At 49.5% G+C, this 16348-nt stretch overlaps 2 protein-coding genes across 2 annotated transcripts in view; both read right to left on the bottom strand.

The window, feature by feature from the left end:
• ARRB1 (arrestin beta 1) overlaps positions 1-8444 on the bottom strand; it is a 118134-nt gene extending 109690 nt beyond the window's left edge. The window contains exon 1 of the mRNA XM_081909974.1: positions 8066-8444. Coding sequence (XP_081766100.1) covers positions 8066-8085 — 20 coding nt within the window. The 5' untranslated portion in view covers positions 8086-8444. The remainder of the gene's footprint in view (positions 1-8065) is intronic.
• A 2617-nt stretch (positions 8445-11061) lies between these two features.
• The window catches only part of ATG16L2 (autophagy related 16 like 2), a 50520-nt gene continuing 45233 nt past the window's right edge, over positions 11062-16348 (bottom strand). Inside the window, exons 16-18 of the mRNA XM_081909859.1 lie at positions 16236-16283; positions 15188-15289; positions 11062-12069 (exon numbers count right to left, since the gene is read on the bottom strand). Coding sequence (XP_081765985.1) covers positions 11982-12069; positions 15188-15289; positions 16236-16283 — 238 coding nt within the window. The 3' untranslated portion in view covers positions 11062-11981. The remainder of the gene's footprint in view (positions 12070-15187; positions 15290-16235; positions 16284-16348) is intronic.

The raw sequence follows: 16348 nt of genomic DNA, 5'->3' as shown, positions 1-16348 counted from the left end.
CATAACACCTGAAAGACCTTCATTGGCTCCCATCATTCTGCCCGGACATGGAGGTCCAGCTCCAAGGGCCTTCTGGTGGTTCCCTCCCTGCAAGAAGTGAGGTTACAGGGAACAAGGAAGAGGGCCTTCTCGGTGGTGGCGCCCACCCTGTGGAATGTCCTCCCATCAGATTTCAAAGAAATAAACAACTATCTGACTTTTAGAAGACATCTGAAGGCAGCCCTGTTTAGGGAAGTTTTTAATGTTTGATGTTTTATTGTGCTTTTAATTCTGTTGAGAGCTGGCCAGAGTGGCCTTCTGGCAGTTCCCTCACTGTAAAGCTTACAGGGAAGCAGGCAGAGGGCCTTCTCGGTGGTGGCACCCTCCCAATGTCAAAAAAAAACCAAACTAACTGACTTTCAGAAGGCATCTGAAGGCAGCCCTGTATAGGGAAGCTTTTTAATGTTCTATTACAAGCACCCCCAAACTTGGCCCTCCAGATGTTTTGGGACTACAACTCCCATCATCCCTAGCCAACAGGACCAGTGGTCAGGGATCATGGCAGTTGTAGTCCCAAAACATCTGGAGGGGCCAAGTTTGCCTATGCCTGGTGTATTATGTTTTAATGTGTGTTGGAAGCTGCCTAGAGTGGCTGGGGCAACGCAGCCACATGGGCAGAGTATAAATAATAAAATTATGATAGTGATGATGATCACTGGTGGTGGGGGGAGAGGTCACAAATGAACTCTGAGCCACAGGTGTCATTGTTCTGGCCCCCGAGTTGGAGCCACAAAAGCTTATTCCGCCGATGCCTCTCTGCCTCTCACCTGCCTTGCCATGGTAGTTCACCACTGCCAGCCGCTCTGGTTAGGCTCAGGAACTAACGAGCTCGTTAGGCACGCGTCTGGGATGCTCCATAGCTAAGGATCACTCTATTTAGTCGCCGATAATTGAGTGGTGTTTGTTTGATCTCCGCTTCGAAGATTTATGGGGTTTCTTATTTCTTTCCATGTGGCAAGAGCAGAATATTAAAGCGATTTCATCGATTTCCTTTGAACACACTGAATGGAGAAGGATATCCAACCCGCTCAACATTTCAGCGCAATGCTTGGGCACGTTGCGGCAGCTGGCATTGCTGGATGTGCAAAGGGTAAAAAGGAGGAGGAATGGGCACGCGAAGGCGGTAGCTCAGGGGCAGGAGGTCTCGGGTTCAAATCCTGACCCGGCAGCCTCTTCTTCTGTTCTTAGGCCCAGCTCCACCATGGTGACCCTCCTTTCCTTGCAGCAACCCGCACTCAACAGTGCTTGAGAAAAGACTCAACATGGTGGCCCCTTTCGAGGAGGAGAGAGAGAGAGCTTTTCCACAAGTGTGAGCTTACAACAGAATAGTGTTTGGCCTGAACATCATAAGGAAATAATAATATAATAACTGGCCAACGAGATACCCATTAGAGTACAGTGGTGTGCTCTGGATGCGAACGGGATCCGTTCCAGAGCTCCGTTCGCATCCTGATAAAATGTAAGACGCAACGGTGCATCTGCAAGTCGTGTTTTGCCGCTTCTGCGCATGCGCGTGACGTCATTTTGAGCGTCTGCGCATGCGCAAGTGGTAAAACCCCAAAGTAAAGCGCTCCATTACTTCTGGGTCGCTGCGGGACGCAAGCTGAAAATGCACAACCTGAAGCACATTTAACCTGAGGTACGACTGCATCTAAGTGGCTCTCGGCCCACTATCCCTGCGGGAGTGTCTCCACACCCATCGTCCAGCCCAGACACGGAGGTCCAGCTCCGAGGGTCTTCTGGTGGTTCCCTCATTGCGAGAAGCGAGGTTGCTGGGAACCAGGCAGAGGGCCTTCTTGGTGGTGGCGCCTGCCCTGTGGAACGCCCTCCCATCAGATGTCAAAGAGACAAACAACTATCTGACAGTTAGAAGACATCTGAAGGCAGCCCTGTTCAGGGAAGTTTTTAGTGTGTGACATTTTAATGTATTTTTAAATCTTTGTTGGAAGCCGCCCAGAGTGGCTGGGGAAACCCAGGCAGATTGGCAGGGTACAAATAATAAATTATTATTATTATATTATTATTATATTATTATATTATTATTATTATCCAAGTTGTTGGCCATGGCTGCTTCCTACAGAAGCGAGTTCCACAGTTTAACTGTGCGCCGCGTGAAGGATAGTCTTCAGAGCACTGCCACCGAGTTCAGATCCTGCCTGCAATCTCCCCAATGTGGATCGCCACTGCGAGAACTAGATCCCAGCCTAGGTGGGCTCAATCCAGCAGCCAGCTCTTTCTTAACTTCTTCTGGTCCTCAGGGTTCGCCACGCTGCTCCGGGAAATACTGTATAGGGAACACACAGCCTGCGTGGCAGCAGAATGCGCAGCCAGCGCGACCTCCCTCGGCCCCCCTCATGTTTGGGAAACGCTGCTAGGGAGCTGGAAAACAAACATGGCTCGGTGGCGGAGAGATCAAGGCGAGAGTGTTTACAAAGGCCGTAAGTAATGAGGAAGAAGAGCACTGGGCGGGCACAGCAGAGCACCATGCGTGTTGACGGCTGCGCGGCAAAGGGATGTTGGCAACGCCTAGGAGAGGCTCTTGGACGTTCCAGTTGCAAAGCCAACACTCGGGGGGTTTAATTTTGGAGATGCTTAATTTTTGCTGTTGCTGGTATTCTATTTTTTGAATTGTTATTGCCAAGCCTGATTGCAAGTTAGGTGGAAGTGGTTCAGTTTTACTGCACACTTACTGAGATGTTTTTATTTACTGATGATGACTAGGGCTGGGCGATATCTGGTTTTCAACATTGCGATATATCACCAGCTAAACGTTGCGGTATTTCAGACATTGTGATGTATCGGTATAAAGATGGAGCTACGCAGACGCATTGCCTGGCTGCACAGTTTTTCCTATATTATGATTTTTGCACAGCACACACATCACGATTCATGATACATTGCCAGGACAGAAATTATGAAACCGACATCGCGATATGGACTTTAAACAGGTTTTGCATGACATATCGCCCAGCCCTACTGATGACTACTTTTCTTATATTTTTGCAATTATGTAAATCTTTTTTTTCCATTGTGAGCGGACTTGAGCCTGGTTTACCTATGGAAAGACAGCATACAAATAAATGGCAATGAAAGTGGAAGTTCCCTAAACTGGTTTTCACAAGGGCTAGTTTCAGATTCACCAGTTCATCACAAATCCCAGGCTCCTGGCTTGGAGCAGGATTTAGGATTTGTGATAATAAGCTCAGACACTACAAGAGGCAAATGTAAAGGCCTCTGATCTGCTGAAGGTTTTAGAATCAGGAGGAGCTAGACAGGAGGAAGATCGCTGGAGACGACATTGTATGTTGATGGAACCTTCCTCTGTCTATGAATTCTGGCAGGTGAATCACACAACTGATATGGAGCATCTCTCTCTCTCTCTCTCTCTCTCACACACACACACACACACACACACACACAATGCAATTCAGCACAATCTGGTCCAACTGCAAAAGCGACTCCCAATCAATCAATATCTGGACGCAGTTTGTGTACCCCAGCATCAATCCTGGGTTGCAACACTGGCACGACAGGCTACACCAAGCACCCCGATGGTGGAAGACACAGGACAGGCGAAAGCGAAAGCGCAATGGAATTTTGCTACCATCAGTTAAGAGCAGTGGTGCCCAAACTAATGCCCGTGGGCCAGATAAGGTCCGAGGGACTCGTTTATCCGGCCCACGGAGACCCCCGCCGCCTGCTGCCGCTGCCTGCTCTTACCGGCGCTGCACTGCACAGCTGCCCACTTCCAGGTCGGAGGAGCACCGAAAATAGCTCGTGCGCATGCACAAGCATTATTTGCACATGCGCAAGCATTATTTCCAGTGCACATCTGGGTCAGAGGAGGCCTGTGCACATGCACACAAGCTATTTCCGGTGCTCCTTCGACCCGGAAGTGCGCTGGAAAAAGCGTGTGTGCACGCGTATGGGCACATGCTCCCCCGCCCTCTGGCTCGCCACGCAATCAGTGCTGGAGACACCGGCCCGGGCACGGTAAGTTTGCTGACCCCTGGTTAAGAGCATCAGAAGAGCCTGTCAGATCAGGCCCATCAAGTCCAGCATCCTGTTTTCCCAGGAGCCGAGGGCGGAACTTCCTCCCAGAGACACTTTGCCTCTCCCAAACATCGACATCCTCCTCTCGAAAATTGAAAACGCCCTCGTTTATTCCAGTGGGGTAGGAGAGCTGAAAAGAATGCTTTGGTTTCAGATAGTAGCTGAGTAGGAGACTCTTAAAAGCCCCAGACACAAATGTTCATGGCCCTCTAGCAGCTGACCAGAAGTGAAGTCTTTAGCGTTAACTCTGGAAGAGAGGCGTGGAAAATGTTTCTGGCTGTATATCCAAAACAATTTATTTTGACACTAACTATACTATACTGCACTGAAATGTTTAAATGGTTCTTTGATTGTCCTTGAATCTTCCCGCTACACTTGCCATCCTCCCCTGCCACACCCTTGGAGGGCCACGGCTCTAACCACTACGCCACACTGCCTCTCGTATATCCAAGGCAGGGTGGGGGGAGAGAAAGGGGAGCGGCTGGGGCATCATCTTGCCTTTAGTGTTTATATTTTGAATTGGGTTTGGTATTTCAATGTTCACGTGAAGGCGTCCAGAGAATCTGGTCAGCCATCGACCAAGTGCCATGAAGATTAAAAACAATACCGTATTGGCCCAAATATAAGCCGCACCTGAATATAAGTCGCACCTTTAAAATTTGGGGGGGGGGGGAGAGAGAAAGACAATACCCAAATACAGTGGTACCTCAGGTTAAGTACTTAATTCGTTCTTGAGGTCCGTTCTTAACCTGAAACTGTTCTTAACCTGAAGACCCACTTTAGCTAATGGGGCCTGCTGCTGCCGCCGCGCCGCCGGAGCACGATTTCTGTTCTCATCCTGAAGCAAAGTTCTTAACCTGAAGCACTATTTCTGGGTTAGCGGAGTCTGTAACCTGAAGCGTATGTAACCTGAAGCGTATGTAACCCGAGGTACCACTGCATAAGCCGCTCCCTTAAAATTCTGCAAGCACTCACACCCGCTCCATTTTACCGTATGTCTGTTTCAGCAGCAATATCATAAAAGAGCCAATTTTTGTAAGTTAAGCTGCACTTTAACTTTTCACGGTCGGAATTTGAGAGGCAGGGCAGTGAGGCATATATTTGGGCCAATACGCTAATTATCCATTTCCTCTCTTCCAAAGAAGAAAAACTGGAACCAATAAGGCAGGCATCCCCAAACTCGGCCCTCCAGATGTTTGGGGACTGCAAAACCCATCATCCCTGGCCACTGGTCCTGTTCGCTAGGGATGATGGGAGTTGTAGTCCTAAAACATCTGGGGGGGGCGAGTTTGGGGGTGCCAAATGAGCTGTCCCTGGAAACTGAGGATGCAGTCTCATGCACCAGGCTAGGAAGCAGCCGAGTCAGACTGGTCCCATTATTGTCTACACTGACCGGCAGCACTGTCTCTCCAGGGTTTCAGACAGAGAGTGTTTGAAAGAAAAAAAGGAAAGGAAAGCCATTCAGTTCATGTCCTTCTCTACTTGTTGTGAACTAGGCAGGAATTACTTCGGAGCAGACATGGTGATCACTGCACTGTAAATCCATACACAAATCCATTTTTCTTTACAAATCCCGAATACGCCGTGAACTTGGCCACCGTTTTATTTGGGAAAAGGAGGCCCACACTGAACCTGTCAGCAAAGGCAACCATAATTTTAAGCGGCTCTCCTCCCTGCCACAGCCCCGGTGCCGAACAACGCACAATCTGTCACCTGCTCAGGCATTTCGCAAGGAAGGGGTGCAGCACACCAGAGGCACTTGAGAATGTGCTCGAGAAATGGCTGCATTTCTACACACACGCCAGAAAGAGCCTTGCTAAACGCAAAAACCTCCGCCTGGTCCAGCACTCAGGCCCCAAACGCAGGCAGGCAGCCAGCGTGCGTCTGATAAGCTGACAAGCGGCAACTCCACACTCAACGTTGCATCTCATAGAATTGGGTGTGGGATCCCCAAAGGCCATCTAGTCCAACCCCCTGCAATGCAGCTGAAGAATCCCTGGGAGATGGATATCCAACCTCGGCTTAAAAACTTCCATCACCTCCCGAGGGAGACCGTTCCGCTGTCAAACAGCTCTTCGCATCAGAAAGTTCTTCCTGATGTTTAGTCGCAATCTCCTTTCTTGTAACTTGAAGTCATGGGTTCAAGTCCTGCCCTCCGGAGCAGCAGAAAAACAAGCTTGTTCCCTCTTCCATGTGACAGCCCGTGAGATATTTGGCTCTCCTATCTCCTCTCGGTCTCCTCTTTTCCTAAGCATACCCAGCTCCTTCAACCGTTCCTCATCAGGCTTGGTGTCCAGACCCTAGGTCATCTTGGTTGCCCTCCTCTGCCCACCTTCCTTCTTAAACTGAGGTCCCCAGAACTGGTCATGGGACTCCAGGTGGGGCCGACCAAGGCAGAATAGAGTAGAACTACTACTTGCCTTGACCTCCCCTGCCCCCAACTCTCAGCGGTATACTATCCCTGAACATGGAGGTTCTGTTTTACCATCATGGCCAAGTTCCGCAAAAATAAAAACGTAAATGATTCAGAGGGATATAAAAGCCATCAGCCTTCAACCTGCCTGAGTCTGTTGGGCCAATGCAGCCCCAATTAGTTACAACATCGTTTCATCCCTTGCTGGGAACTAACTGGCAGCCAACAAGACATGGAAGACTTCTGGGCGAGACCTTAATATCACCAGCAGGTCGTGCGCAATTTTTATTATTTATTTTTTAATTATTAGCTTTTCTACAGAAAATCTGGAGGAGACTCTTGAGAGTCCCATGGGCTGCAAGAAGACCAAACCTCTCCATTCTGAAGGAAATCAGCCCTGAGTGCTCACTGGAAGGACAGATCCTGAAGCTGAGGCTCCAAGACTTTGGCCACCTCATGAGAAGAGAAGACTCCCTGGAAAAGACCCTGATACTGGGAGAGATGGAGGGCACAAGGAGAAGGGGATGACAGAGGACGAGATGGTGGGACAGTGTTCTCGAAGGTGCCAGCATGAGTTTGACCAAACTGCGGGAGGCAGTGGAAGACAGGAGTGCCTGGCGTGCTCTGGTCCAGGGGGTCACGAAGAGGCGGACATGACTTAACGACTAAATAATAACAACAGAAATTCTGAATCCCGGTTAAAGGAATAAAGGCTGGCATATCTGTGCCAATGATGTTGTGCGGCTGCTGTGAAAAACACATGAGCAGCATTGATCCTGCCACAGAATCCTGACCTCATGGCAGACAAGCCACAGCTCAACCATAGAGCAAGCCAAAGGGGGCAGGTGTGATCTCTAGGTAGGGCTGAGGATGCTCAGGAGAGTCATTGCTGCCAGTCAGTGCTGGCAATACTAAGCTAGGCAGGATAGGGATCTGACTCAACAGAAGGCAGCTACTTCCTATGTTCAGAATACCAGCCTGGACGCCCCTTCCAACCTTCTTTTCTGGCTCTCTGGAGAATTTGCATAAAAGCAGGAATCCCCCACCTCTTTGGTGCTAGTCATGCGAGGCTGCAAAGCAGAGACACACTCACTCAGGAAGAACCTACACCAAAACCAGCGCGATTTACTTTGCGACGCACCTGCAGAGCTGTTCCTAACTTCCAGGTACCCTTTTACACCATTCCCGAGCTGTCTCCCAACGCCCCCCGCCCGCTTTTCAAACCGGCGCCACCCGCGCCACCTCTTCACACGTTACGTTTTGCGCGCGTGTATCGAGTGCGAACGCAGCCAAACACGTGCCGCGCACACTGCATCAACGTGACCGGAGCCGTCGTGCAGCCTCCGGGTGGGAAGACAACGCGGCTTGCTGCTGCTGCTGGATCCACGTCGCCCATACCGGGGCGCAAACGCTCGTCAGAACGCGCCCGACGCGCGTCCCAAGCGCAGTCCCGCTCCGGACCCGCATCTCCCTCCAGGCGCGGCCCCGTGAAACCCCCACCCAGGAAAGACCCCCAGCCACCCAGCCAACCTCCCTCCCCGCGGAGCGCGGCGCACTCACCGGGTGCCTTTGTCGCCCATGGCCTCCGCTGGCGTCTCTGCTGCCGGGCGCGGAGAAAGCGAGGGACCGGGGCGCGCTCCTTGGTCGTCCGGCGGCGGGCGATGGGGCTCGGCTTCTCCCGGCCTGCGCAGCCCCGGCAGGGCAGGGACGGAGCTCCGCCCGGCGGCGGCGGATGCTGCGCGTCGGGAGCCACCAGCTGCAGCCAGAGCGCAGCGCAGCCACGGAGCGAGGGGAGAGGAAGCGGCGCCCGCCTCGCAGCAGGAGTCCGCGCGGGGGCGGAGAGGGAGCTGCCCGCTTAGAGACGCCCTGACATGCCTCCCCCGCGCCGCCGCCGCCGCCGCCTTCTTCCGGGCCGGGATTGGAGCGCCGCCGCCGCCGCGTAGGGACCGGCCGCTGGCGAGCCGGAGGAGGAGGAGGAGGCGCCGCTAAGCAGCAGCCCAGGCGCGCGCCCCGGATTCCCCTCCTCCGCGCGCGCGCGCGTCACGAGCGGCAGACCGCCGAGCCGGCAAGCAAAAAAGAAAAAAACCCCAATCCCAAGGATGGCTCGCCTCCGCCCTGATCTCGACACGCGGCGCGCCTTCGGGACGCGTTCACACGATACCCCGGCGCGGAAAGGAGCGCGCGCGGGGTCAGGGCGCGTGGAGCGAGGCTGGCGGAAAAGCTGGCAGGCTGGAAGGAAGATGGGGCGGGGGGGGGGGAGATGCGTAGGATTGTGGAGCTGGGAGGGACCCGAGAGGAGGGTTGCCAACTTGGTACTGGCAAAATCAAGGACTGGGAGGGGCGATATTTTTTTCCCTTTGGTGCTGAAGTGACTTCAAAGCAATCCATTACAGTCTATTGCAGCCTGAACCTCTGGAATTTGTCACACACATGCCGGCACACACACACAGCAATGTGTGAATCTGTCTGTGCTTGGCAACCCAGAGTTTAAATACATGGCCTTTTGCACAGCCTCTCCAACACATGTATTTGGAGAGGACCCCTAACCTGGGGGGGAGAGGGGACCTGAAATAACGGAGAAAACTCTATCAATACAGGACGTGGCATTTGACATTTGAAAGATGGGACAATCCTGTATTGTCTGAAATCCACACACCTGGGCAGGAACTCCACTGAAACCAAGCAATGGGGATGTGATGGAAGACCCTGAACGAACACAGGGCAGGCCAGACGCCAGCCCTTTCACAAGCACAAAGGCCCACCCCAAAGTGCGTAACTCAAGCCAGTGAGCCCAGCTGCAAATAACATGTTGTGGGGGTTTGAGAGAGTGCATGTGAATATGCAGGGTGGGAACAAAGAATGCAGCCGTACCTCCGCTCTGGAAACTCCCTGCCCATTGATATTAAGGCAGGTCCCTTCACCGTATTGTTTTTGGCACCTGCTAAGAATATTTTCTGTTCAGGCTACCTTACCCAGGCATGGAATGTTGACATGTATTTTATTTTTTAAGCTGCCAGTTTTGATGATTAAGCAGTATCTAAACCCAATTAAATAGAATGAATAGGAAACTGCGGTATGAGATCATTGGCCCATTCAGCTCAGCAATGCCTGCACTGACTGGTTCTCCCATGCAGGATTTGAACCCAAAACCTTCTGCATGCAAAGCAGATGCAAATATTGGAATTACACATTCGGAATTCTAAACCCTCCCGGAAGCTGCTGGTTTGGGGCAGGCAATATGGTTACTATTTAGCAATATATTAGGGGGTGGGGGAGCTTTTTCATCCCCCCAAGGGTTGCGTTCCTTAATGGGCGGCCTTGTGGGGGCCTGAGGTGGGCGGGGCCAGAGCTAAAAGAGGGTGGAGCAAGAGATCTGACTCCTTGTCTTTGCACAGCAGGCTACATTCCAGCCAAATGATGTATTGCATTTGTTTGCAAAAAAATATGTTCATTAGGCAAAACTGCATACAGAAACCTGTATATTAAGAGAAAAAACACACGTTTGGGTTATTCTTTTTTTTAATTGCAAACTGATCCAGAAATGTGAACTATGGAAAAATGAGAAATGGGGAGAAAACTGGAATTGACCAGTTCAAGCTGGCAGGAAATGCAGTGTTTGGATGCTTGAGTCAGAGGCTTTGCCCATCTAACCCAGCCTTGCACGCTCTGGCTGGCAGCAGCCCCAAAGCCTTGGGCAAGCGCTCTTTCCTTGCCCTACTGCCCAAGATCCATTTTTTATTTAGAGATGATGGGACTTGACATGGGGCCTTCTGCACTCAAAGCATGTGTTCTGCGTAGACATGGGCCTAGGATCTTGTGGTCTCTCATGGAGAGAATCAGGCCAAGACTGCCTTTCTTGATGGAGGCAGCTCTCCCAGGCCTGCAGCAGAGACGCCATGCGCTTTGAACAAAGATGCCAGGACCTTGTACCAGCTTCTAGTTGCAGCTCTGTTGACCAGCCTAGTTCTGTTCCATGTCAATTCTGCATGTGCTCAATCTTTATTCTCTCCCATTTCCTGTGGATTTTACACACACACACACAAAAAGAGCTACATGCTTTCTCAGCACCCCTCCTTTAAAAAGCATCCCCTTTAAAGAGTCTCCGACTCTCACAGGCTTCTCTCCCCTGTCTTGTGGCAGGGAGTTCCAAAGGCATCAGTTTCTTCAAGGAGTGTTTTCCCCAAGCATTGGAGCCTGGGATTGTCCCAGGTGGCCCGAGAAATGAATCAATTCCAGATGCCACCAGGCACACAAGGGGGAAAGGGCTGCTTAATCACAGAATTGCAGGGTAGGAAGGGACCACTAAAGGTCATCGAGGCCAACCTCTGCATCTGACTGGCTGGAACAGCTGCCCATAGTGGAAAGGAAGACTCACAAGGCAGGTGTGGCTATTCTCAGACGCTTACACCTGCTTTTGGCTTGCTGGCTCCGATCTTGAACTGTAGCCTGTTTCCAAAAGTGGCTGTTCGGATGCAAAGCAGGAGGTTGGTCATCTTCTTCACCTCCTTGTCCTCAGCACCTACAATTCAGAGGTAGACTGCCTCTGGAGAAGGATGCTCATTTGCTTGTTTTATTGCTAACCATATTTATTTCCTGCCCGGCAACAAAGTTCTCTGGGCAGCTTGCAATAAATACAGTGGTACCTTGGTTCTCAAACGCCTTGGAACTCAAACAACTTGGAAACCAAACACTGCAAACCCATAAGTGTTCTGGTTTGCGAACATTTTTCAGAAGCCAAATGTGCTCCCATTTTAGTGTTACGCTTCTGATTTGAGTGTTATGATGAGGTCTGTCTGTTTTTAGTATTTATTTTGCGTTTTTGTTTTTGCAGTTTTTTTGTTTTGTTTCTGTGACTGTGTGGAACCAGTTCAGCAACTGATTGATTGATTGTGTGACTGCAGTACACTGTTGATTGCTTTCATTTTATGGATCAATGGTCTCTAGATAGTAAAATCCACTTTAAATTGCTGTTTTAGGGGTTGTTTTTAAAAGTCTGGAATTGATTAATCCATTTTGCATTATTTTCTATGGGGAAGCACACCTTGGTTTTGGAACGCTTTGGTTTTGGAATGGACTTCCAGAACAGGTTAAGTTTGAGAACCAAGGTACCACTGTATAGCTATTATTTCCAGCAATGATTAGGTTCCACCAATTGCTCTCAAATTTGTCCAGCTCTCTTGCAAAGCTGTCTCAGCTACCAAAAGTCTGCAGGCAAAAGAGACCCTCCGTGATGGCTGGAGTCTCTTCTCTCGGACCTGAAGGCGCTGTCTGCCAAGCTCACCTTTTCCTTTCCTGTCCTGGCTGGTTGGAGACAGAAATCTGTGCTCACTTGCACATGGGGAGCCAGCCCACAGACTTGTGACGTCCCTGGACATTCTCTTGAGCCCATAGACCAGCAGCAACAGACACAGGTAGCCTCAGAGGGAGACAGGAGCCTGATATTGTCCTCATCTCCACGTGGCCACAGGGCGAGAGCTCAGCTCCAGAGGACCACCTTCCTGCCTCGGTCCACACTCCCAATGTAGGCTCCAGAGGGGCTCCAGGCCACAGCGTTCACAGGTGAGCTGCAGGCACAAGGAAGGAAAACAGAGAGGCACCATGATGACAGATCACACCCACTCCTTACACCATATTAAGAGGGTGCTACATTATTAGGGACGTGGGTGGCGCTGTGGGTTAAACCACAGAGCCTAGGGCTTGCCGATCAGAAGGTCAGCGGTTTGAATCCCCGCGACGGGGTGGGATCCCGTTGCTCAGTCCCAGCTCCTGCCAACCTAGCAGTTCCAAAGCACGTCAAAGTGCAAGTAGATAAATAGGTACCACTCCGGCAGGAAGGTAAACGGCGTTTCTGTGCACTGCTCTGGTTCGCCAGAAGCGGCTTAGTCATGCTGGCCACATGACCCGGAAGCTGTACGCTGGCTCCCTTGGCCAATAAAGCGAGATGAGCGCCGCAACCCCAGAGTCGGCCATGACTGGACCTAATGGTCAGGAGTCCCTTTACCTTTACAATTGTTATCATTATATTATTATTATTATTATTATTATTATTATTATTAACATTATAAACCACCCTATACCACAAATGTCCACAAATTCTGGGCAAAAAAAAGGTAAATGACCCCTGGACGGTTAAGTCCAGTCAAAGGTAACTACAGGGTTGTGGCGCTCATCTCGCTTTCAGGCCAAGGGAGCCGGTGTTTGTCCACAGACAGCTTTCCAGGTCATGTGGCCAGTAGGACTAGACTGATTCTGGCGCAATGGAACACCGTGACGGAAACCAGAGTGCACAGAAATGCCGTTTACCTTCCTGCTGGAGCGTTACCTACTTATCTACTAGCACTGGTGTGCTTTCAAACTGCTAAGTTGGCAGGAGCTGGGACAGAGCAATGGGAGCTCACCCCGTTTTGGGGATTCGAACCGCCGACCTTCCGATCAGCAAGCCCAAGTCGCTCAGTGGTTTAGACCACAGCGCCTGGGGGTCTCAGGGCTGTTCGCAGAATAAAATCAAGATCTAAAACCACAAAATACATAGTAAAAATAAAAACAACAACCCAATAGCCCCCCACCCAAAAACCCCAGCATATTTTAACAGGGCACAGGATGTCAATAAGATCAACCAAAAGCCTAGTTAAAAAGGAACATTTTTGCCTGGCGCCTGAAGGTGTATAATGAAGGCGCCAGGCGAACTTCCCTGGGGAGAGCATTCCACAGACAGGGAGCCGCTGCCTTAACAATTTGGGACCGGGTTACCTCTGAGATCGCCTCCCACCGCATGTGGCGACTCAACCACTTCAACCGGCGGAACGTGCACTGCTACAGGCGCTGCAAAACACCCGTTCCACCATGTGGCTGTGGAACTCCCTGCCTCTTGATGTCAGGCAGGCGCATTCGCTGTACTTATTACAGTGCCCACTAATAACATTCTTGTTTAGACAAACCTACCTGGATGTTTAGAAAGTCGACGCGTGCTTTAATTTTTTTAGCCGATGGTTATTTTCATTTGTGAAAGTTCTGCATTATCTCGCTGTTCGTTTTTCTTATTGATAACTTTATTGCTTTTGCTTTGAGGTTGTTTTTATAGTTAAGCTGTCTAGGGTGGCTAAGTGGGGCCAGGCTGCAGCTGTGTGCAGTGCCAGGACAGGAAAGAGATTTCCTAGAGACAGTGGCCTTCGATGCCCACCGAAGGGGCCTCGTGCACTGAAGGCAGGCTGGCTGAAATTGCACGTCAAATCATGCAAGTCGCATCATCCAAGCAAAGCAGAGACCTTCAAAGCTCTTTAAGCACCAGGTAACCCCAACAGATAGCTCAATTGGTTAGAGCATGGTACTGATAATACCAAGGTTGCAGGTTTGATCCCCGTATGGGACAGCTGAATATTCCTGCATTGCAGGGGGTAGAACTAGATGATCCCTTCCAACTTTGTGATTCTGTGACCTTTTAAGCTCTTTGCCTTGCTTGGATAATTTGACTTGCATAAGTTCCACCAGCCTGCCTTCAAGACCACACACAGTTAAAGTTGTTGTTGTTGTTGTTGTTGTTGTTGTTGTTGTTGTTGTTGTTATAATTAATTAATTATACAACAAGAAAAAACACACACACACAAAAACACAAATACCAAATTGCACACAAATTACAAAAATAACCATAGACACATAATTTTCTTGGCAAACAATAAAACATCTATTGGTCTCAACACCAAAGACCCAACTTCCCGTCTGTTCCATATTTCAAATTCATATTACTTATTGCCAATACACATTTTTTTCATAATTAAACTTATTCTCAATAAATCTAATTTCTTCTATCTACCTAGCAACTTTTACTGAAGTTCCTCGAATGCTGCAACAGAATTTAAACTACTATATTTATTTTTCAGATATTCTTTGAAAACCTCCCATTTAGAAACAAATTCCTGTTTTGATTTATTCTTTATTTTTTCTGATAAACCATCTAATTCGGCATATTCTGTCAGCTTTTGGATCCAATCTTGTATAGAGGGGATTTCATTACTCTTCCATTTTGCTGCGATCAAAACTCTTGCTGCCGCCGTCGCATATAAAAAGATACCCTTCCTCTTTTGTGGAATATCCAAATCTGTTATTCCCAGGAGGTAGGCCTCTGGTTTTTTATTGAAAGAGATCTTTAGCATTTTTTGCAGTTCTGCATGTATACTCTCCCAGAATACCTGTATTTCCCTACATATCCACCACATATGGTAGAATGTTCCTGAGTCTCCACATCTCCAACAATTACTTGACACATTTTTATACATTTTTGAAAGTTTCCATGGTGTTAGATACCATCGATGTTGCATTTTTTGAAAGTTCTCTCTAATCGTGTAACAGTTTGTGAATTTCCAATTGATCTTCCATAAATTTTGGGCCATTGGTTCCATTGGGCCATGGTTATTGAATGGCCAAAATCCTGGGACCACCTCACCATTGCCACTGTTACCTCCTCCTCCTTGACTGTCCAGTCAAGGAGGAGTCGGTAAATTTTGGAAAGAGTTTAAATGCACATAAGTGGAGACTGTAGTGTACTTTCAGTAGACGACACAGTTCTGTACTCTTGTTAAAGCTAAGTGTGTTGGGGGGATGATAGCCTGAGAGAAAAGGGAGAGGCTCTTTTTAAAAAAAAAAAATCCAGATTTTGGTGTACTCCAACCCCTAGAAGGTTCTCACCTGTGTACTCCAGGCAGGCTGGTCTCTAGCTTCCCCGTCTCCATGTTCCACAGGTACAGAGCGCCATCTGCGGAGCCAACCAGGGCATAGCTTTTATCGGGGCTGGAGAAAGAGGGAAGGAAAGCCTGTCAATCAGTGGGATGAAGGAGAAGAGGGATGCCTGGTTCCAGGGCCAGATTTAGGTTTGATGAGGCCCTCAGCTCCTGAAGGTCATGGGGCCCTTTCTATGTCCAGCTGTCCTTTGTCATTAACAAATTGTCACTGTTTTTTGTCTTGAATATATGCTATATGGTATTAGATACCCTAATGGGTATCTAAAGCCATTTGCACATGTTGCCATGCAGCCAGTCCATGCAGAATGTTAAAGTAAAGGTAAAGGGTCCAGTTGTGACCGACTCTGGGGTTGGGGCGCTCATCTCGCTTTACTGGCCGAGGGAGCCGGCGTACAGCTTCCGGGTCATGTGGCCAGCAGGACTAAGCCGCTTCTGGTGAACCAGAGCAGCGCACGGAAACGCCATTTACCTTCCCGCTGGAGCAGTACCTATTTATTTACTTGCACTTTGACGTGCTTTCAAACTGCTAGGTTGGCAGGAGCTGGGACCAAGCAACAGGAGCTCACTCCGTCGCAGGGATTCGAACCACCGACCTTCTGGTCAGCAAGTCCTAGGCTCTGTGGTTTAACCCACAGTGCCACCCGTGTCCCTTTATATATAGAAAGGAGCAAACCAGTGATATTTTAGGGAGCAGGCTAGCAGGCGGGGCCCATGACTTGCATCATAGGAGCCTACACAACGCAAAACACTGTTGCTGTATGTAGGTTTTATTTTATTTGTTTTTTATCTTATATTTTGGAAATTAACATCCAGGTGTTTTTTTCCTTTAAATTTTTTGGGGGCCCCCAAGAGAGTGGGGCCCTAAGCTATAGCTTGTTTGGCTTACACGTAAATCCAGCACTGGTTGTAGTGAAAATCATCTGAAAGTTACCAGGCTGGCTGGGGAAAGCTGGATGATCTCCTTACCTGTTTACTCCAAAGCGCCAGAGACTCACCTGAATACTGCTTTGGTCCCATCGGAACCGCACTTGAATCCCTCAGCCCTATGGAAACAAAAAGGTGGTTGTGAACCCTTGACAACTCCGTGCAAACAGAACCTCATCCAGGT

Source organism: Podarcis melisellensis (genome assembly GCF_964234715.1).
Source record: "Podarcis melisellensis genome assembly, chromosome: 4".
Taxonomy (NCBI): Eukaryota; Metazoa; Chordata; class Lepidosauria; order Squamata; family Lacertidae; genus Podarcis; species Podarcis melisellensis.
The sequence above is the reverse complement of the archived record's forward strand: the minus strand, read 5'-3'. Positions and strand labels throughout refer to the sequence as shown.